The 23,898-nt window shown below is 37.3% G+C and overlaps 1 protein-coding gene across 10 annotated transcripts in view; it reads left to right on the top strand.

Moving 5' to 3' along the window:
* Positions 1-23,898, top strand: part of tns1b (tensin 1b) — a 370,155-nt gene that overhangs the window by 257,986 nt on the left and 88,271 nt on the right. For 9 of the 10 annotated variants that reach the window (XM_051710896.1, XM_051710901.1, XM_051710893.1 and 6 more), the window contains 3 exons: positions 1,034-1,075; positions 14,838-14,887; positions 20,311-20,482. In XM_051710896.1, coding sequence (XP_051566856.1) covers positions 1,034-1,075; positions 14,838-14,887; positions 20,311-20,482 — 264 coding nt within the window. Of the gene's footprint in view, positions 1-1,033; positions 1,076-11,519; positions 11,713-14,837; positions 14,888-20,310; positions 20,483-23,898 lie in introns of those variants that run through there. The other variant, XM_051710898.1, reaches the window with a different exon arrangement.

Here is a 23,898-nt window from a genome sequence, read left to right as displayed (position 1 = left end):
TTATGGAATAACAATAAATGATTTTCTTACAGCATTTAGATTATCTTGGTTAAAGTTCATTTGTAAGTATGCAGCTGTGCAATGTTAGTTCATAATGCATTAACTAATATTAAATTTTATTGTATTTATTTTTATGTAAAGGAAATTATTAGTATACTGTGTGTGCAAATTAACATTTATCAAGATTAATCTGTGCTCTTAAAGTAGTAGTTCACAATTTTTTTGGGTCACGCCCCTTTTGAAACTATAAAATATTTTACCCCAGCCTATAATTTCAATGAAAAACAAGATTTTATTAAAAAACAAACAAAAAAAAAAAAACTACGTTTTCCTTTAGCATTGCGTTACACTTTCTAATGAATAACATAAAAGTCCTCCATATCACATGTATGCTGTATATCAAGTCTTCTGTAGCCATACAGTATTGTTGTGTCAGGAACAGACTGAAATTTAAGACTTAATTCAGTCTTATGCTCCCATTAACCTTGTTTAGTGTTCACATACTTACGAAAGTATGCTTTGGTCCTTTTTCTCACCCTCAGAAGTGATTGTAATACCAATACCATTATGGAACAATAATGTTCTTTTTGTTAGATAGTTATTAGTTAATGGCAGGGCCGTAACCACAATATGCATTGAGGGGGACAAGTCCCCCCAATAATTGATCCTTATTTCTGTTCTGCTGTAGTCCATTATGCTCTGCTGTCTAATTGTCATTGAGTTGTTGCAGGAATAACATAAAAATAAAAAATAAAATAAAACACAGGGACATGAAATTGCTCAAAGTTAAAGAGAGACCCATTCATTTCTATTCTAATTTCTGTTCTAATATTATTTCTATTTTAATTTCACAGACAACATGTTAGCCTTCTAAACACAGTTTTTACCCTTTTGGATCTCCATTTGCACTCCATTCTGAGAGTTATGCATCTAGAGAACATACTTTCTGGCTTCCAACAGATGTGTAATGAGGAAAGGTCTCAAGAGTTTACATGTCACTGTCTTATTCGCATCTTATCTATCTGCTTTTCAGGCTCCCAGCAATGACATCGCTCTGAAGCATGTAGAGACAACAGTGAGTATTTTACACCATGTTTTACAAGCATATTAGCATGTGTGTATGTTTGTTTTCTTTATATTAGCATGGACAATGACATATATGCTCCTTACAGTGTAAAGTCATTACTGACATCTGCAATTGCCTCAAAAAATAACTGATTTAAGACAAATATTTAGGTCTTCAGCTAACACCGTTGCTATACAGCTGCTGTAGTCTAAACTTCGCCAGTCTAAACCTCTCAGAGTGCTGAAGCTCAAATTATTGGTTGGATTAGCTTAACACTGGCTCACTGGGGCCATGAAGAGTGCCCAATTGCTGAATGGGATGAGCAGCCCAGTGAAGGGAGAGTTCACACAGAAATGAAAATTCTACCATTATTTTCTCAGCCTTATGTTGTTCCAAACATGTAAGCTGTTATTTTGTGTGTGGAACGCAAAATTAGAACTTTTGAAGAATCTTTTTTTGAAGCTGCTTTTTCCATTCAGTGACAGTTCACAGTAACCACAAGTTTAAAAAATGACAACAAAAAAAAAGGATCAAAAAGGTAGTCCATACAACTTCTGTTGTATCCCATCCATGACGTCTGATGCTATACAGTAGCTTTTTGTGTGAAGAACAGGCAAAAAAAAAGTTGGTACTGACTGACAATTTTCCCATTTCACAGCTGAAGCTCTGTATTGTAATTTGGGTCTGCATTAAAAAAAAAAAAAAAAAAGATCACGTAATATGACACCAAAGGCCTTTTGTTCTCGCATGTGTCATAACCAAATACATGTGTGCCACTTCGAAAATGTGAAATGGATAATGAGATTTGAGAGCTGAGGGGAAGCAAAGGTTTTCAGGGACTACCGATTTAAATTTCAGTCTGTTCTCACAAACTTCAGAATACTTGTATTACAATAACATTTATGGTGCATTTATGATGTTTTTGTCCTTTTTTGAAGCTTAGTACGTGTAGTCACTTTTATCTTTTGTTCTGATCGGTTCTCCTTGTGTGTTTCATGGAAAAAAACATCAACAACATCATATGGATGTGGAACAACATAAGGGAGTGTAAATAATGACAGAATTTTCATTTTTGGGTAAACTACTCCTTTAGTCGATTAGAAGAGGCAGAGGTCCATATAAAAGTCATGCTGGGTTTAAGCATGTGTGTTCACTTTGGCCAGAACCGCTCCGTCCACCCTGTTACTCATCCCATCATGCCTGGGTGAAGAACACTCATCTCACCCAGACACAGCTGATGACTAACTGCACTGATCCAAATAAAACTTCATTTTATCTCTTCATTTGTCTCCATTTGAGCATGTATATTCAGAGATGGGCTTTAGGGACCTAAACAGACTCTTTATGTCTTATGAACCCTCTGAAGCATCATTAGATCTTTTAATTGCTACAGTTGTGTGCTAAGTGGCTTGCAGAAAGAAATGCTGTGAAGAGCAAAAACTTACACCCAAGGGCGTAGGAATGATCTGAAAAGTAGGGTGGGGGGCTTATTATAAACCTTATCAGCTTGGTGCATAACTATTAATTATTAGGTGCCAGATTTTATACCTTTGCACCATGGTAAAACGAAACACTTAAGAGATAATAATTATTTCCAAAAAAGTGTTGATGGTTGTGATTGTAAACATTTCTAAAAGTTCTAATGGTAGCTACCCCCAAAACATTTTGGAGAGAAATTCACGAAACAGTTGCACAACCTTTGCATGAAAAAAACAAAACTGCATCTAAATCAGGCCCATTGTAGAATATGATATGCCAGATTCACAAAGTCAGCACTATTTGCCTCTTAATATTATTGTGACGCTATTACCGTCAGTGCAAACAAGCAGATACTTCACATGTAAATAAGCAATGCTGTCAGTGGGCATAATTGTTTCTTAGTGAGTTCTCCTGTATTTTAGTTTTATTTTATAACGTATGTGACATGGTTGTGCTTTGTTATGTGTAAGTATAAGAACTTTGGCACAGTCGTCAAAGTTTAAATTGCCATATTTTAAACACACAAACTATGTAGCTTGCTCAGTGTTATGATTCACTTACAGATCACCATAAAGAGCACTCTGAAACATTGCCTTGTTCTTGAGATAGGAAGTATCAGATTACAAATTGGGCATTATTCTCCAAAATCGAGAGCAAGCTGATAAAAAATCCTGCACCATTGTGTTTTCTCGTGCAGGATATATATATATATATATAGTATAATATATAGATACAGTAAAATAGCAGCCCTCATTTATTAACTTAAATAAAGGAGTTCTATGAAATCAGTGGGATTAAGATAATGTGATTATTTCGGACGGATTACCCCAGAATACTTAAAGGGGTAGTTCAACTTAAAATGAAAATTTTGTCTTCATTTACTCACCCTCATATTTTTTACCAGACATGTCTTACTTTCTTTCTACTGTTGAAAAGAAAGTATATAGACAGTATTAGACAGAATGTTAGGGAATGACAGCCTCAGTCACCATTAACTTTCATTGTGGGAAAAAAAAAAAAAAAAATAGATGCAATGGAAATGAAATGAAAAAAGATGCAATGAAAGTAAATGGTGTCTGAGGCTAACATTCTGTATAGCATCTCCTTTTGTGTTCAACATGAGACAGAAAGTGATATGAGTTTGGAACAACATAACAGTGAGTAAACAATGACAGAATTTCTATTTTTGGGTGAACTATCCCTTTAAAGGTAAGTAACTTTTGATTGTGTCATCTGGAACTTACAGTGACACCTAGTGGTGTGGATGCAGCATCATTCAAAATCAAAAGATTTCAGTTACAACTGTCATTGTAGAAATTCACTATTCACAATCAACCATGATTAATTTAATCCAAGAGTGTAAGCGTCCAATAACAAGACTAAGATTAAGCGAGTAGTATTCAGCTGGTCATATAATTCTAAAATGGCAGCCCCCATGAGGGCGCCCCTGCCCCATGTAGAATAAAACAGCTTTTATAAGGTTACTGATATGACTAGAGTCCTCATCTCATGTGAGTGCTCATGATTTATACATATGTTTCAAAATTACAATTAATTTCTTTAGGAGTAAAACTTTTTTAATGAGGAGAAAATTACTGAATGCACCAAAACGCCTTGGAAACAGGTTTACTGCTGTGAATAAAACTTTCTTGAGTTTGTAATTCATCACGTTGTGTTGTCCTTGGCATTTCACTTTTCTGTAAATAATCCTGAATATAGCTCTCAAAATGATATTTTTGTGGCTATGATGGGTTGTGTTTAGCAATATCTATGTATATTTCGCCATGTGTGTCCATAATTAAATCTGCATGTCCCTTGAGGCATCATAGGAGACATACACCACCTTCACCTCTAGGGTCTGTCATGGTAATTTGGTTATGGTTATGCTGAAGTCTTTGATTCACAACAGCAAAGCCTTTCAATCTCAAAATCAGTTTGTCATAAGACTGTATCTTGTGTCATGCTTTAAATGTCGTATTGTAACTTTCAAAGCATGAAAATGTATTTGTCTTTTCCTAACTAGGAGTCATCTAGGTAGTAATGCTCCTTCTTAAGCAAAGATAGACATACTTTGAAAATTATTTGGTTGGACTGTAGTTGTTGGAATGCAATTAGCTTTTTTTTTTTTTTGCCATTTTACAGCGTGCTTCGGTTTTTTCTACTTTTCTACTGTTTCAACTGCGTGTATTTTACCGCACGCACCCGTTTTTCTCTCTTTTTTATTCTTTTTTTCTCCAATTGTATACATCTCACATCTCGACTGTGTGGAATTGTTTTCTCCACTGTGTTTTACACGGATTATTGCATCAATCTCAAACCTCTGCTGATCAGGAACCCCATCGAACCACATCGATCTCAAAAGCTCGCCGCTCATGAACGACCAAAATAACAACAAACAATTGCGGTAAGTCATGGCATCCGCTCATGTTATTTCTTCCTGCATTGCAAGTCACATGTTTACTATAGCTTCTTCCGTCAGCAGTGAGGGATTTACATATGATAAATGTAAGGAATTAGTCTGGCTGATGGAGAAGGTTAATGAGTTAAAGACACTCATCCGAATGCTAGTGGAGGTCAGTGAGAAAGAGAAGCCGGTAAATACTGTTTTGGATGCGGGCAGTACAGCGAGCAACACACACACTTTGGTTCCGGCTGTAGAGCTCCCGCATCAGGGCGTTTGGGTGACATTTCAATGGCATACTCGCTCAGCAAAGCAACACCACTCTCCCGTTCCTGTTAGGGTTTCCAATCGATTCTCCCCACTCAGTAATGCACCTACTGATAATCATTTTGAAAGAGCCTTGGTCATAGGTGTTTCTATTGTAAGGAACATGGAAATAGATTTCCACCATCTATAGCCACCATTGTTAAATGCATTTCCAGGGCTTGAGTGCTGGCTAATGCTAAACTTAGATTTTCTCCCATTTTTATTCATGTCGGCACTAACGTTGTCCGGCTTCGCCAGTCGGAGATCACTAAAGATAATGTCAAAGCAGTGTGTGAACTTGTAAAAACGATGTCAGACACTGTAATATGCTCTGGCCTCCTCCCAGCTCATCATGGTGACGAGGTTTATAGTAGATTAGTGTCACTGAACGGCTGGATGTCTGAGTTGTGTCCAGAGAATAGCATAGGATTTTTAGACAATTGGAAGAGTTTTTGGGGTAGACCTGACCTTCTAAAGAGAGACTCTTTAGTAATTTGGCTCATAGTCTTAATAGTGATAGTATTTGATTAACTGGGGCCCAGGTCAGGAAGCAGACAAACTGGTTAATCCAAACGTCTGCTAGCTGCCTTGAGATGTCACACAGGTCACATAAACTACAACACATAGATACTGTATCACCTAGATATCATATTGGGACTGTGTCTGTTCCCCGAACTACCAAACACAAACCTCTCACTAAATCATTTAGAAAAAAATTGATTAAGGTCAAACTTGAAAAAATTAAATAACATAAAGATAAACATCATATAAAGGTAGGGCTACTAAACATTAGATCTTTTTCAACCAAACACTAATTGTAAATGAAACCAGATGAATATATTAGTTTAAATGAATCTACTCCCCAAGGTTATTGTTATAAACATGAGCCTCGTCTGAAGGATTGAGGAGGTGTTGCTACAATTTACAGTGAAGTTTTTGGTGTTACTCAGAGGACAGGATTTGTTGAAGTCTTTTGAACTAATAATGCTTAGTGACACCATCAGATATAAATAAAAAAAAATATCTCATGTTTTGCCCTTGCTACAGTATATTGATCACCCGGGCCATACTCAGATTTCCTTGGTGAATTTGCAAATGTTCTATCAGATCTAATAGTTACTGTAGATAGAGCTTTAATTGTTGAATGACACACTGGGATTAGCATTTATTGATATTCTCAGCTCTCTTGGAGTCAGACAAAATGTGACAGGAACAACTCACCATAATCATATGCTATATTTAATTCTGTCAAATGGAGTTGATGTTGATACTATAGAAATTCTACCGCAGAGCGATGACATCTCAGATCATTACCTCGTCTCTTGTTTGCTGCGATCAGCTAATGCCACTCAATCTACACTACGCTATTGTTCAAGTAGAATTATTCTTTCGACCACTAAAGATAGCTTCACTAATAATCTACCAGAATTGTCTCACATACTCATTAAGCCAAAATAAAGTATAAATATAGTCTTCTCTAGCACTCTTGATAGTGTCGCCCCCTTCGATTAAAGAAAATTAAAGAAAAAAGCCCCGCACCATTGTACAATGATCACACTCGTGCTCTCAAGAGAGCAGCGTGGAAAATGGAGCGCAAGTGGAAGAATACAAAAATAGATGTATTTCATTGTGCATGGAATGATAGATCACGACATTCTCTTTAATAGGCTGCAGAATTATGTTGGCATTAGTGGAATTGCATTAGCATGGTTTAGGTCCTATTTATCAGACCACTACCACTTTGTATGTGTAAACAAGGAATTGTCAAAAAAAACCCAAAAAAGTTAAGTATGGAGTGCCGGGCCTGGGTAGCTCAGCGCAAGTATTGATGCTGACTACCACCCCTGGAGTCGCGAGTTCGAATCCAGGGCATGCTGATTAACTCCACCCAGGTCTCCTAAGCAACCAGATTGGCCTGATTGCTAGGGAGGGTAGAGTCACATGGGGTAACCTCTTCATGGTCGCGATTAGGGGCTCTCGCTCTCAATGGGTGCGTGGTAATTTTTGCATGGATCGCGGAGAGTAGCATGAGCCTCCCGTGCTGTGAGTCTCCGCAATGTCATGCACAGCGAGCCACGTGGTAAGAAGCGCGGACTGACTGTCTCAGAAGTGGAGGCAACTGAGACTTGTCCTCCACCACTCGGATTGAGGTGAGTAACCGCGCCACCACGAGGACCTACTGAGTAGTAGGAATTGGGCATTCCAAATTGGAAGAAAAGGGGATTAAAAAAATAAAATAAATAAAGGTATGGAGTGCCACAGGGATCAGTTTTAGGGCCTCTGCTTTTCTCCTTATATTTGCTTCCCTTGGGAGATATTATCAGGAATCGTGAAAAAAATTTCCACTGTTATGCCAACGATACCCAACTTTATATTTCTTCTAAACCCGACGAAATTTCACAATTCTTTAAATTAGCAGAGTGTATCAATGAAATCAATGATTGGATGGCCAGAAATTTCCTTCTGCTCAATTCCAACAAAACGGAGGTACTAATTATTGGATCAAAAACCTCTAAAAATAATATAATTTGACTCTCGATGGATATACTGTTACGTTGTCTTCTACAGCGAAGAACTTAGGTGTTATATTTGATACCAATCTGTCCTTTGAAAATCTAATTTACAATGTTTGTAGAACAGCATTCTTTTACCTAAGAAATATTGCTCAGTTACGACACATGCTCTCTGTTTCTGATGCCAGAAAAACTAATTCATGCATTCATGATCTCAAGACTAGATTATTGTAATGCATTACTGGGAGGATGTACTGCAAGTTCAATAAATAACAATAAATAAAAACAATAACAATAACAATAAAAAAACAATAAATAAAAATGCAGCTGCCAGAGTGATGACTAGAACCAAGAAATATGATCATATTAGCCCCATTCTATCGTCGTTACATTGGCTACCTGTTAAATTTCATATTAATTTTAAAATTCTTTTAACTACATACAAAGCTTTGAATGGTCTGGCTCCACAGTACTTAACTGACCTTCTGCCACTCTATATTCTATCACGTTCATTATGTTCGCAAAATTCTGGCCTGTTAATAGTTCCTAGAATATCAAAATCTGGCTCCTAAACTATGGAATAGTCTCCCTGACACTGTTCGGGATGCAGACACACTCACTCAGTTTAAGTCTATACTAAAGACTCATCTATTTAGCCAGGCATACACCTAATTTATCCATCAACTCACAATTAGGCTGCTTTAGTTAGGTCTGCTGGAACCAGAAACATTTCTCAGAAACATTTCTCATAATCTATAACTCTGCAATAAATTGAATGGCATCTACGCTAATATTATTCTATTTGTTTCCCTGTCTCAACCCCAGGATTCATATCCTGAGGTTACCAGAGCCGGCCAGATCCAGCTCTGTTCCTGCTTGGTGTCGGACTCCACTGTTACGTGCCGCTGAGTAATGACGACAAACTATAGCCGGTGCTAGCCAGACATCACTTCGGTCTTTTACAATGGACTTCAGAGGATGAACTAATGCCAACTCCAAATGTAAGACATGGGATACTTCATATGCCACTGACTGAACCTTGGACTTAGGATCGACCTCACCGAAATGACCTACCGGTTGAACAGCGATGCACCTCACTGATCCCTGCCAGCATCACCATGGTCTAATTATGGACTACACTATTAAAATGGAATACATAGACTATCAATTAATTGCCAACAAAAGCCTTCATCAGCCAACTAACAAAGGACAATGCATCTATGTGAACTTCTGCAGTTAATCCAGCATGGACTTCAAAGACATGAGTCATTAATCTTACAGTTCATACAAAATCTTTGTTTAAACACTGGCTTACTTAGTTACTAATTTTAAACAATAACTTGCGCTGCACACAAATAACTAATATTGGCATTGTATTCATGATGTTAGCCAGAGGGGAACTGGCCCCCACAGTGAGCCTGTTTTCTCCCAAGGTTATTTTTCTCCATTAACCAAAATCTTATGGAGTTTTGTGTTCCTTGCCACAGTCGCCTTCGTCTTGCTCAATGTGATTTATTTTTATACACAATTTACAATCATATTTAATCAAATTACACAATGATGACTCTTTATAGATATTACAGTTTCATTGTCTGTTAATGCATGATTTTCTGTAAAGCTGCTTTGAAACGATGTGTGTTGTGAAAAGCGCTATACAAATAAAAATGACTTGACTTGGATTATTATGCCCCTGGGCTCTGATTTAAATGGGTCATATAATGAGGAATCAAATTTCCCTTGAATGTTTGAGATTAATTATTAATTGTACTATGAAATCATGCTGTATCTTTTAGAGCTCAAAACCTCCTCTCCAGTGACTTGTTTATCATTGAAACTGAGCTGTACAAAAACATATGAGCACCCATATTTACACATCAACAACACTTATTTGGTAGGTTTGTGAACTGAAAAGCGTTTTTGTATTACGGAACAGGATTGTTTATGATTTTTGCTTTCGTTAACGGTTCTCGAACATACATTCTTCTGCCGATGTGGACGGAACTACACACGCACTACTAAATCAGCAGTGCAAAAAATACAGTGTTACCAGTGTAGTCCAATTCCTGAAAATAAAAAAATAAATAAAAAATACTTTTATGAACCAGTTCTTTTGATTCTACTGTGCGAAAAATACAGAATGACCAGTGTAGTCCGATTCCTGAAAGAATGACTCTTATGAGACAATTCTTTTGAATCTGCAGCACGAAGCATACGGTTTGACCAGTGTGTCTGATTTCTGAATGAATGACATTTATGAGCCAGTCCTTTTGATTCTACAGCAGGATACTTACAGCACGACCAATATAGCCAGAGTCCTGAACGATTGATTCTTACGAGTCTGTTCTTTGAATTTACAGTGCAAATCATACAGCACAACCAGTGTAGTCCTATTCCCAAAGGAATCACTCTCATGAGCCAATTATTTTGAATCTACAGCTTGAAGAATACAGCGCAACCTGTGTAGTCCGATTCCTGAACAAATGACTCCTCTGGGCTGGTTCTTTTGAATCTACAGAGTGAAACTTGCAGCACGGCCAGTATAGCCCAATTCCTGAACAAAAGACACTTATGTGTCCTTCATAAGTTCTTCACCACTAAACATACGAGCTTCCTCTTGAATGAAAGCCTCTCATAAGCAAGTTCTTTTTAGTGAATGAATTACTTACTGAAACGCAATATGCAAGATTTGCATTTTTTCTTTTCTTTTTTTTTTTTATATTTATTTCTCAAAAGTTTTAAAATAATTGATAGTGGAATTGTTAAGGATTCAGAATCATTAAGAGGAATCAGAACCAGAATTGTTCAGTTCCTTATGATTCCCATCCCTACTATTGGGTGATTAGAAAGTTGGCCCAGCCTGTCGCAGTGAGGTAATAAGGGGGAAATAGTATAGATACTATTATTCCTAAAGTCCAGGAAAACTAACAAGTGTAAAACGTGTAGAAAGTCTGTCAAATCTTGTGCTGTTCCTTGCTGTATGTAGCACCTTCCTCTCTGCAGATCCCTTTGAAGAATCACAATGTTAGACACAAACAACTGAAATTAATGTTAAACAAGGTCTGTGATCATTTCAGTCTGATCTTAACAGTTCGAGTGGTACATTTTAGAGCAGATTGGATTTTGATCCAGCCACAATTTTAACACAGGTTTTATAGAAGGATTGGGCAGTTAAAAACAATTTTGGACTCGACAGCAAACCTGCAGTTTGATGCTCATTTCACAGGCGAAGAGGACGTTTACATATGTCTTTAAGACACATCAGCATATAATAATAATAACAATAGTAATAATAACAATAGGGTGGAAAATGGTCATATTAACTAAATTAGGATTTTTTTGGCAGGAAAACAATGCTAACATTATAAAAATATGTGAAATGCAACTTTAAATGATACATTCGCCTAAACTGATACTGTAACTTTGTATTCATGAGGAAATGGTGGTGGTGGGACATTGTTTACTGGCAAAGACACAACTGTGAATTGTTTATGCTGTGGGGTGGATTGTGGAGGTCAGAATGATCAACTACTCCAGTCATCTGCTGAGTGTGTGACCCAAAGAGAGAGCAAAGGCTAGATCGCAGATCCAAACAAATGCAGGGAAGCAGCAACACACATGCACAGCATGGGAAAGAGGGAGGGGAGAGGTGCGGAGGAATGGGAGGGGCTGGGAAGGAAGGCGAGATGGAACAACATTAGGCAAAGAGAAACTTTGTGAGTGGAAGAAAGAAAGCTGTGGTCCGCTGGATTTTGAAGCCAGGCATGTGGCATCCTCAGCTTAGCACAAAACCTGAATAGAGCTGGGAACGTAGGGCACAGATTGGGAGAAAAGGAATGCAAGGAGAAGGGGAGCGTTACTTCCCAAATATGAATCCCAGTGGCTCTCTACGGAGGCGCTTGTCCTCACTTCGCGATGCCTGGAGGTGGAGTACAGGTTACCTGTTCAAGGTAGGCCTTCGGAATTTTGCGGAATCTTGAGCTTTTTGTAGGCAACGTCTTGGATTGTACTGGGTCGTCTTTGTGCTGGGACAGCTTTTTCTCAAAATCTCTTCTTTGCTCGTTTATTTGTTGGGCCCACTCAAAAGCAATGTTCCAGCTGGTTTTGATCAAGCCGGGCTGAGACCCCCTCCAAACCCCCACCACCCTTTCTTGGCTGTCCTTCTGGGGGTCGCAATTATCGGCTGATTAAGGGAATGTTTTTGGAGCCGGGCAACAATGTGGCAAGGGATGGAAGCTTGACTCGGATGGATAGAGAGTTTGAAATGCCAGGGTGTGTTACTTCAGTATGTTTCTCTTGCTGTGAGAGAGCGTTTTGGCTATGTCTAGTTCACTTTGTTTAACTATAGCTTTTTTGTGAGTTTCCTTGTGTTTTTATGATTTATTCATAATGGCCTGGCTCAGCAATATATACTCTCGAATGTTTATTAGCTGCAAAATGTGTTAATCTTCTTTTACAATGTGTTTATTTAAAGCTTGATTGGTCCTAAAATATTATATGTGCAAACATCATTGTTCTAAATTGCACTTGATTCTTGGAAAGGAAGATTAATTCAGGAAATTGAGAAGTTAATTAATGCATTACAATAACGATATGCACTTTTAATTGTTCACTTAAAAGAATACATGAAGTAAAATGACAGGGTTCTTACAGCCATATAGAAGTAAATATTGGAATGTTAAGATTGTGTTTAATAGTCTTGAAAGTCATTTAAATTAAAGGTGATGTATTTTTAAGTGTTAAAATGCTTTCTACTGTAAGTAAGCCATTCGTAGGTTGACCATTTGAATGGTTTTGGAGAGGGACTATCTGTTTGTTCGACCAAAAGTAAATCGGGGGATTATTCAAGAACTCTGTTTGAAAACAACCATTTTTGTAATTTTGTTTGGTGACACGAGTGGTGAAGAATTTACACACTTCTACACGCAATGACCATGTGCTATATCTTATCCAGTCATGAACGCGCTCATTCTAAGTGCAGTCTTTGTTCCAGCGCAAAGTGCAAGTGGGTGTGGGAGTGTTTGCACTATCTGTGGGTGTATACGCGCAGTATTGTATGTTAATGAAGCGGCGCAATTTGCGAATAAATAGGTCATTGTGCTAAGACATTTGAATAGCAGGTCTGTTTTCAGCGTAAAGTCTAAACTCAGTTCCTGCATTTGCAGTTTGGAGATTCTGCCAGCAGGTGGTAATAAAGTTCATGTCTACTTTGAAAATATAGTGGAACATCAAATTATGTCCCTGATAATCACTGTTTTATGAAACAAAAAATAATGAGATTTGGACATGGTTTATTTCTCAGTTATTATTATTGTTTGTATTTACAATTGGATTTATGATCTAATTTGTATTTTCCACCTTTTGTCGTAGAGTGATTTTTAAGTCAATTCAAAAGGGGCCGGTGAAAGAGTTGGAGAGGGTAAAATGTTTGTATTTGGTATGTTTTTTTTACCACTTTATTTAGAAATATGTTTGGTTTAATTTTTTCATATTTCAATAAATGAAATAAATTTTTCAAAATCAACCGGTAGAAGTGAAGTGCATGCCAATACAATCACTGTTAATACTAGCCATGATTTGTGTCAGTAGATGAGAATTAATAATACTTCCTATATGATATTTTCTAGAATTTAACGGAGCGTACATTCAAAACATGATGAGAATGACATTTTCTATGCTTGAAAAAGAGTGTGTCACTGTCATAGAAATATTCTATTCTTCTAATTCATTGCATACTGTCCATTTGTACTTCCAACTACTTATGAATGTGCTGTCTTTGTTTATGCAGATGGTAAAATAACTGGAGAAGAAACTCAGAATTAAATTGCACTTGACCCAGCCCATTAGCGCTTTGCGTGCGGAATTTCACCAAACCCATTTGCGCCTAGACTTAGCGCATGCTTCAATGAAAATACCAAAACTTCATGGCCATGCCCATTGAATTTGTGCTAATGAATTTTGGCTTAATGACTTAGCACTAGCTCTTTTAAAATGGGGCCCTTCACCTTTAATAAAATCTTGGAAAAGTCAGCAAATGTATTGGAAATGTCTAAAGTGAATATGTTTTTTCTAGTTATGCACTACTCTGAAATATTTAATTGCAGTTTCTCCATTCAGTGACATTGAAATCTCAAGACTTTTTAGTTATTTGAGACTTTTGTTCCTGAAACACAAACCCTGGAACCCTGAAATTATAGGTAGTAAAAACATAAATAAAATATAATAAAAAATAAAATTAATAGAAACATTTTCCCACCATTTCCTTTAGTTATTCTATAAGAGTGCTACTTATGCAAAACAATATATAACTGCACATGAGAAAGTCCAGGAAGTACATTCAGTGTCTAGAAAAGGCCCCAGTACTGTGTGTAATTACATGTTGGATTCTGGCTTTTCTTAGTTAGCATTGTTCCCTTTTTAGTCTTCTTGGTCATAGACTAGTATGTCATTTAGATGGTGAATGTACACCACGCATCTTTCGAGGCTTTTCCTTCTTTTGAGTAAGACCATTAAATGAATAGTTTGCCCAAAAAAAGAAAATGACTTACTTTCTTCCATGGAACACACAGACACACGCACGCAAAAAAAAAAAAATATATATATATATATATATATATATATATATATATATATATATATATATATATATATATATCACAGGGTTTATTTGCCACAATGCCATACATTTATTAGTGACTCCAGTCTGTCAGGATCAAGAAAGGACAAACAACACCATAAAAACACAGTAAAGAAATCAATACGACTCGTGCACTCTGTTTCAAGTCTTATAAAGCGATACGATCACTTTGTGTAATTAAAAGTATAAAATTTAATTTGATAAATTGTTAGTAAACGGTAAAAAAAAAGTAGGTCCTTTAATAATGAATGATACAAAAACTCCTACATGCATTGTGTGCTTGCAAAGTGAAGAAAATGGGTTGGTTACCTTGAGGCAACATTGTGTAATAGAGGGTTAAGTTGAAATAGAAAAGAGAATGTCATGGTTTATCATTTTGATAACCTGGCTTTCCCCAACTAAATCATTTCCTCTAACTAGAATTTTCTTCTGTTTTAGGGCTCAACCAAATCCTCCAAGAGCATGGAGTCTCGACGTGGACCGTCCAGGTAAAATATGTCATTCTCTTCCCCACAAATCCCTTTAGATACAGTATCTTAAATAATGCCTTAATATGTTGTTATATGCTGCTTCGCTGCTGTAGTGAATATGTTCATAGAATTACTAAATTTAACTACATTTAACATTGTGATGTTGGCACAAGGTCTGCTACAATTAGTTTCACATTCTTCATTACAGTTTATGAGTGTGGAGAATAAACTTTAAAACATAAGTTTAAGTTTTAAAACATCTACAGGATCCCCAGGGATAAGTTATGCATATCCTATTAGTTCTTCTCTCCCACATGTATTACATAAACAACAACATGTTTGTCTTGCATGCCGATTTGCTATAAATACATTCAGCCCCACCCACTTATGGGAAAAACAAACCCCAGTTACTATAGTTGCCTATTCTTATGTACTGGGAAAATTAAGAGAAATATCCAATAGAATAATCTTTTGATAATCTCTTGCTTTCCTGCCAAAAAGAGCATTCCTGTATTCCTATGGGATGGCACTCTATGTACAGTTTTATACATAAAAAAAAAAAAAAAAAAAAAAGATGTTTAAAAGATAAGGAATGCTCAAAACTTGTGGAATTGTGCTTAAAAAAAAAAAAGAAAAAAGGATTACCTAAACGGATAGTTCACCCAATAATGTAAATTATGTTGTCATTTACTCACCCTCATGTTGTTTCAAACCCATATGACTTTCATTCTTCCGTGGAACACAAAAGGAGATGTTAGGCACAATGTAAGCCCCAGTCACCATTCACTTGCATTGTATGGGGAAATATTTCAATACAAGTGAATGGTGACTGAGGTTGTCAGTCCCTTACATTCTGCCAAACATATCCTTTTGTATTCCATGGACCATACAGGAAGTCATATGGGTTTTTGGTCATTTTTGGTTGAACTATCCCTTTAAAATTGAATCTGGGCTTCACAGAGGTAAGACTAGAGTATTTAAAGGACTGTTCAGGCTTTGCTGTCTTTTATTTACCACATGCTAAGATCAATCTGAAATCTATTGAGGGTTGTGCAAGTTTTTTTTTTTTTTTTTTTGTGTGCATGTGTGTGTTTTCCCAGATACTGAGCTGTAAATACAATATTTATATGTAATGGACATTTCCAGTTCTGTGTTATTTGCATTTGTTGATCCAAGATACACTGCTGTTCAAAGGTTTAGGATCACTTACTCATTCTTTATTATTATTTTTAGTAAAGTTATCAAAACTATGGAATAAAAGAAATGGAATTATGGGAATTATGTTGTGACTAAAAATATCCAAAATAAATAACAAATATGTTATATTTTAGCATCTTCAAAGTAGCCAATCTTTGCTTAGAATTTGCAGAAATGTACTTTTGCCATTTTCTCAACCAACTTCTTGAGGTATCACCCTGGGATGCTTTTTAAACAGTATTGAAGGAGTTCCCATCTATGTTGGGCACTTATTGGCTGCTTTTCTTTATTATTCAGTCCAAGTCATCCATTTAAAAAAAAAATAAAAAAAATAAAAAAAATTTTTTTATTTTTTTTAAATAAAATTTTAGTTTTGTAATGAAATAAATTAATATGTTGGCACAATATATTATATATACAAAAATATACACAATATATACAAAAGTCAGTATCTGGTGTGGCCACCATCTGCATTAAGTACTGCAGTGCATCTCCTCCTCATGGACTGCGCCAGATTTGCCTGTTCTTGCTGTGAGATGTTACCACACTCTTCCACTGAGGCACTTGCAATTTCCTGGACATTTCTGGGGGGAATGGCCCTAGCCCTCACCCTCCGATCCAACAGGTCCCAGACGTGCTCAATGGGATTGAGATCTGGGCTCTTCGTTGGCCGTGGCAGAACACTGACGTTCCTGTCTTGCAGGAAATCACGCACAGAACGAGCAATATGGCTGGTGGCATTGTTATGCTGGAGGGTCATGTCAGGATGAGCCTGCAGGAAGGGTACCACATGAGGGAGGAGGATGTCTTCCCTGTAATGCACAGCGTTAAGATTGCCTGCAATGACAACAAGCTCAGTCCGATGATGCTGTGACACACCGCCCCAGACTATGACGGACCCTCCACCTCCAAATCGATCCCGCTCCAGAGTACAGGCCTCGGGTTTGTGCCCATAGGTGACATTGTTGCCGGTGATGTCTGGTAAGGACCTGCCTTACAACAGGCCTACAAGCCCTCAGGCCAGCCTCTCTCAGCCTATTGTGGACAGTCTGAGTACTGATGGAGGGATTGTGCGTTCCTGGTGTAACTCGGGAAGTTGTTGTTGTCATCTTGTACCTGTCCCCAGGTGTGATATTCGGATGTACCGATCCTGTGCAGGTGTTTTTACACGTGGTCTGCCACTGCGAGCACGATCAGCTGTCCTTCCTGTGTCCCTGTAGTGCTGTCTTAGGCGTCTCACAGTACGGACATTGCAATTTATTGCCCTGGTCACATCTGCAGCTCATCTGCAGTCCTCATTCCTCCATGCAGCATGCCTAATGCACATTCACGCAGATGAGCAGGGACCCTAGGCATCTTTCTTTTGGTGTTTTTTAGAGTCAGTAGAAAGGTCTCTTTAGTGTCCTACGTTTTTATAACTGTGACCTAAATTGCCTACCATCATTAATTGTTTATGGTTCATTGAACAAGCATGGAAAACATTGTTTAAACCCTTTAAAATAAAGATCTGTAAAGTTATTTGGATTTTTACAAAATTATCTTTAAAATACAGTGTCCTGAAAAAGGGACGTTTCTTTTTTTTTTTTGCTGAGTTTATATACTGTATATATATAATATACTGCCAGTCGAAAGTTTGGAATAATGTACAGTTTTGCTTTTATGGAAAGAAATTGGTACTTTTATTCACCAAAGTGGCGTTCAACTGATCACAATGTATAGTCAGGACATTAATAATGTGAAAAATTACTAGAACTTGAAAATTACTAGAACTAGAACTCAGAACTTCTTAAACTACTTCAAAGAGTTCTCATCAAAAAATCCTCCACGTGCAGCAACGACAGCTTTGCAGATCCTTGGCATTCTAGCTGTCAGTTTGTCCAGATACTCAGGTGACATTTCACCCCACGCTTCCTGTAGCACTTGCCATAGATGTGGCTGTCTTGTCGGGCACTTCTCACACACCTTACAGTCTAGCTGATCCCACAAAAGCTCAATGGGGTTAAGATCCATAACACTCTTTTCCAATTACCTGTAGTCCAATGTCTGTGTTTCTTTGCCCACTCTAACCTTTTCTTTTTGATTTCTGTTTCAAAAGTGCTTTTTCTTTGCAATTCTTCCCATAAGGCCTGCACCCCTGAGTCTTCTCTTTACTGTTGTACATGAAACTGGTGTTGAGCGGGTAGAATTCAATGAAGCTGTCAGCTGAGGACATGTGAGGCATCTATTTCTCAAACTAGAGACTCTGATGTACTTATCCTCTTGTTTAGTTGTACATCTGGCCTTCCACATCTCTTTCTGTTCTTGTTAGAGTCAGTTGTCCTTTGTCTTTGAAGACTGTAGTGTACACCTTTGTATGAAATCTTCAGTTTTTTGGCAATTTCAAGCATCGTATAGCCTTCATTCCTCAAAACAATGATTGACTGATGAGTTCCTAGAGAAATCTTTTTCTTTTAGACATGCCAGTCTATTGCATGCTGTGGCATCTCAAAAACAAACACTAAGAAAATGTTAAGCTTCATTTAATGAACCAGATAGCTTTCAACTGTGTTTGATACAATGAATATATGTTTTAATAGACTGTACTACTTACTGTGTAGTTCATTAAATGTACATTTTTAATCTATATTTTTCTTGCCTTTTCCACTCTTTTTGGATGGTATTTTCCCCAATGGATTATAGAAATGCATTCCCTGCAAAATATACATGTTATGCCACCTTAGAATTAAAAAAAAAATACAAAATGGTACCTACTCATTTTGGAACAGCCTTCATGGTAGGAGTGCACCTATGATGACTCAGAATGCTGCATTTGAAGGCAGCTGACTAAATTTTGGAACAGAGAGTTGGATTAAAAGACTGCAGCTCTCCTGGTTTACTTGAATCTGATTGCCCTGCAATCCAGACCTGGCGAGAGAGTGAGGTCAGAGATGGGGGACCTGATTGTGGTTACATCTTTGGCAGGCTTGTACCTCACCAGCTACCAAATTGTTTTATTTGGTCTTCCCTGCTGCACACATGGAATGCAGGAAATTTTCATATCTCGTTTGTTTATCTCCGAAATCAGTCTCTCCCCACTGTACTCTATTCAAGCCATACTGAACATCAGATATGCATTTAATGGACTGTTTGTTGCTGACATTTGAGATGATGCGTTCTTCTGAAAAACACAATTATTTAGTGATGTCATGTACTGTGAGACACAATATTGCTAAAACCAGCTTGAACCAGTTTAAGGTGGTTTAAGCAGTTTAGAGGATTTTGGGCACTTGTTTTAGAGGCTTTTGGGCACTTGTCAGCTGGCCAGGCTGGTAGACCAGCTGGCCAACCAGCTTAAACCAACGTAAGGTGGTTTAGTGATTCTACCAGCTTGGCGAAGCTGGTTATGCAGGCCTTGGTGATGGTTTTAGCTGGTTTTGGGCACTTGTCAGCTGGTCAAGCTGGTAGAACAGTTGGTCGACCAGCTTAAACCAGCCTAAGGTTGTTTTTCTGTTCTTCCAGCTTGAAAAAGCTGGTCTGGCTGTTTTTTTTGATGGTCTTAGATGGTTTTGAACACTTTTCAGCTGGTCATACCTTTAGACCAGTTGGTCAACCAGCTTAAACCAGCCTATGGTGGTTTAAATGGTCTACTAGCCTGGCAAAACTGGTTAAACAGGTCTGTTTTGATGGTTTTAGAGGGGTTTGGGCACTTTTCAGCTGGTCATACTGGTAGACCAGTTCATCCCAGCTTTAACCAGCTTAAGGTGGTTTAGCTGTTCTACCAGCCTAACCTTGCTGGTTAGGCTCGTGTCTTTTCTATGGCTTTAGATGGTTTTGCACACTTACCAGTTAGTCAGGCCAGTTAAACTAGCTAAAAACCAGCTTTGCCAGGCTGGGAGACCAGCTAGACCTTCTAAAGGGCAACTTGGCCAGAATAGAAGACCAGGTAATCTAGCTAAATACAAAACTGGCCAGGCAGGGAAACTAGCTGAGACCAAGAAACCACCTTATGCTGGTTTAAGTTTATTTGTATTTATTTTTCTGTAGGATTTTGAATCAACTTGAATCAACAAGCCTTCATTGCACACTGAGGGCTCCTAAAATGCAATATTTCCAAGTATCCAAACACTAAGCATGAATAAAGGTTATAAATTTTAATTTTAATTGCATTGTTACAGGTTTTCTATTGTTGCAGAAATGCATTGTTAATTCTCTAGATGTCTTTCTGTTGTTTTCTAAACATTCCCTCTCTAATTTGGTTATTGCAGGAGCTTGAGTTTGATCCAGGCCATGGAGGAGAACTATGAGGTGGACTTGGTCTACATCACAGAACGGATCATCTCTGTTTCCTTCCCCAGTACAGTAGAGGAACAAAGCTACAATGCAAACATAAAGGAGGTGGCCACCATGCTACGCTCCAAACATGGAGACAACTACTTGGTGAGACCTCATTACTCAATTGACCCCTCACTAAGCTCTGCCCTCCATAGGTACTGTTTCTCGCTCAGAGAAGCTAGAATTTTCTGTGAATAGTGCAGTTTTCAGTAAAATGTGATATAAACAGGTAAAATTTAATCAATTTTAATCCTGCGTAGATTAAAACAAAGTGTATTTTTCCATCCATCCATCCATCTTCTATAGCCGCTTGTCCTATGCAGGGTTGCGGGTAGTGTTGGAGCCTATCCCAGGGCCGAAGGCAGGGAAACACCCTGGACAGGTGGCCAGTCCTACACAGGGCAACACACACAGACATACAATTTCACACTCTCACTCTCAGTCACACCTACGGGCAATTTAGGGTCTCCAATTTACTTAACCTGCATGTCTTTTTGGACTGTGGGGGAAACTGGAGCGTCCGGAGAAAATTAACTATGTTAATGTTAATACTTTATTTACTCTCACCTCTAATATGATCTGAATCAATAAGTAAATTAAATAAGTTATCAACATTATTTCACTTTGGAACTAATGTAGGTGCCCTTAGTTACTGATTTTAAATGGGCTGACACGTAGTTTAATCCACAGCATGCTTTTCTATAGTTATCTAAAAGTTTTGAAAAGGCAAAAAAAATATATTTAATTATAAAAAATTATATCCTCTCTGAGTGCTTTTTCACTTTTATAAGTGAACAACGTTTTACCATATTTTGAGGTAATTTCTGTAAAATTCAGTTTAAAACATGACTTTCTTATTTGACTGTTTTTTTGTGTTATAAAACTTTACTAATATTCAGAGGCATAGAAATGATCTGAAAAGTGTTTATATATATATATATATATATATATATATATAGATATATAATATACAATATATATTTTTAAGAATATGTGATATCATTTGAAAGAAAGCATATCAACTAAACTTATAAGAAACATCAGTCAATCAAAAAAATAAATACAAAAAAAAAAAAAAATAATGATAAAACTTTAACATTTAGATCTAAAATGTAGCAACCATGCATGATTGACACATGATACATAATGTCCATATTAAGCAGAATAATTATCATGCAATTTAATGACTGCTGTCAAACATTTCAAACATTGGTCCAGTCAGACAGAACTAAAGAATCAAAGCATAAAATATCCCTTCATGTCAGTCAAATATGAGCTTACATCAGCAATTTTATAAGCTTGTGTCACCTATGTGTACACTGTTGACTTGGTGACTGATATATTTTTTTTCTAAAATAGATATGCCACTAACATCATCGTTACCATTAATCTAAATTCAATATAATGGCCAAAAAAAAAAATGGAAAGTCAAAGAACAATATCATTGTTTAGATGTGAACTATGACATATGATTATTGTTGTCACACACATGACCCTTATGAAATAAATCCCAAATGTCTGTCCCCTTCAGTTTTTTTGCTGGTGGTTGTGCATGAGACATTATTGGTCATTCGTTGTTTAAGTGAAAAAGACTGACAATAAAGAGGTCCGAGATTTAAAACTCAATAAATGTTACCAAAATGTTAAATATTTTCATCTGTTTAACAACATTAACTTACAGTAGTCAAAGATGACTTCTCTTTTTGCTCACAACTTTTCTTAGGTAGATTAAATATTGCCAAGTCAAGTCATTTTTATTTGTATAGCGCTTTTCACAACACACATCGTTTCAAAGCAGCTTTACGGAAAATCATGCATTAACAGAAAATGAAACTGTAATATCTATAAAGAGTCATCATTGTGTAATTTGATTAAATATGACTGTAAATTGTGTATAAAAATAAATCACAGTGAGCAAGACGAAGGCGACTGTGGCAAGGAACACAAAACTCCAGAAGATGTTGGTTAATGGAGAAAAATAACCTTGGGAGAAACCTGACACACTGTGGGGGCCAGTTCCCCTCTGAATAAACAACATGAATATAATGCCAATATTAGTTGTTTGTGTGCAGTGCAAGTCATTGTTTAAAATCAGTAAACTAAGTAATAGAGGTGTGAATCTTCACTTGCCTCACGATTCGATTATGATTCAGAGGGTAACGATTCGTTTATAAAACGATTCTTGATGCACCACGGTGCATCTTGTCCTCCAATTCTTTTATTAATAATGAGCAGTTACCGTTACATATGAATCTGTGGCGATGGATGTTCAGGAATCGCAGGTGATGGCCACTCAGCTGGCATTACACATCGACTCCATCACTCTGGATTTTGTGTCACTGTACAGAACAGGTATAGTGGTGTCTGAAAAAAACTCAGAGAAGGGATTCTGTATCTTGGCTCCAGAGTATGGAGGAGGAAGCGAAAGCCGGTGTTTTCCATGACTGAGTAAGGGCGGAGATCCTTTGCAATAAATGTGGCAATGGACTGTGTGATCTTCTTTGCCCTTTCAGAGTTCTGTGGTAAATTTGATACCGTCACTTGTTGTATTTTTGGCTGATTAGCTGCATTTTGCGGGGTTGCTGCTAACTTGAGCTCTGGGTGAATATTTGTTGTGTTGCTGAATTATTTAATCGTGGTTTGACATGTCTTGCACACAGCATATTTTTTATCAAGCTCATTTTTCTACTTATCTTAGTAAAAACCGAAATGTGCCTAAATATCTGCTTTCAAGAGGTTAGGTGCATTTTTAAGCACTGGCTGCTGCTCTCCCTCCGCCATGTCTCCCTTCTACGAACATCAGACGCAAGTGCTTTGCTTCTGGAAGACATAGGCAACTTTTTTATTAATATTTAATAAGACTACTTACTTTAATAAAAACAGTATGGCATATATATGATATTTAATTAAATTTTTTAAAAATTGATTCTTTTGTTTTTATGCATCGATGCAGAATCGTTCATGTCAGCATTGCGATGTATTGTAAAAACAATTATATTCCACAGCTCTATTAAGTAAGCCAGTGTTTAAACAAATATTTTGTATGAACTGTAAGATTAATGACTAATGTCTCTGAAGTTCATCCTGGATTAACTGCAGAAGTTCACAGAGATGCATTGTCCTTTGTTAGTTGGCTGATGAAGGCTTTTGTTGGCAATTAATTGATAGTCTATGTATTCCATTTCAAGAGTGTAGTCCATCATTAGACCAAGGTGATGCAGGCAGAGATCAATGAGGTGCATCGCCATTCAACTGGCAGGTCATTTTGGTGAGGTTCGGTGAGGTTCATCCTAAATCCAAGGTTCAGTCAGTTTCATATGAAGTATCCAATGTCTTACATTTGGAGTTGGCATCAGTTCATCCTCTGAAGTCCATCGTAAAAGACCGAAGTGATGTCTGGCTGGCATCAGCTGCAGTTAGTTGTCATCACTCAGCGACACGTAGCAGTGGAGTCCGACACCAAGCAGGAACAGAGCTGGATCTGGCCGGCTCTGGTAACCTCAGGATATGAATCCCGGGGT

This window comes from Myxocyprinus asiaticus, chromosome 11 (assembly GCF_019703515.2).
Source record: "Myxocyprinus asiaticus isolate MX2 ecotype Aquarium Trade chromosome 11, UBuf_Myxa_2, whole genome shotgun sequence".
In the NCBI taxonomy this organism is placed as follows: domain Eukaryota; kingdom Metazoa; phylum Chordata; class Actinopteri; order Cypriniformes; family Catostomidae; genus Myxocyprinus; species Myxocyprinus asiaticus.
This window is presented reverse-complemented; position numbering and strand designations above follow the sequence as displayed.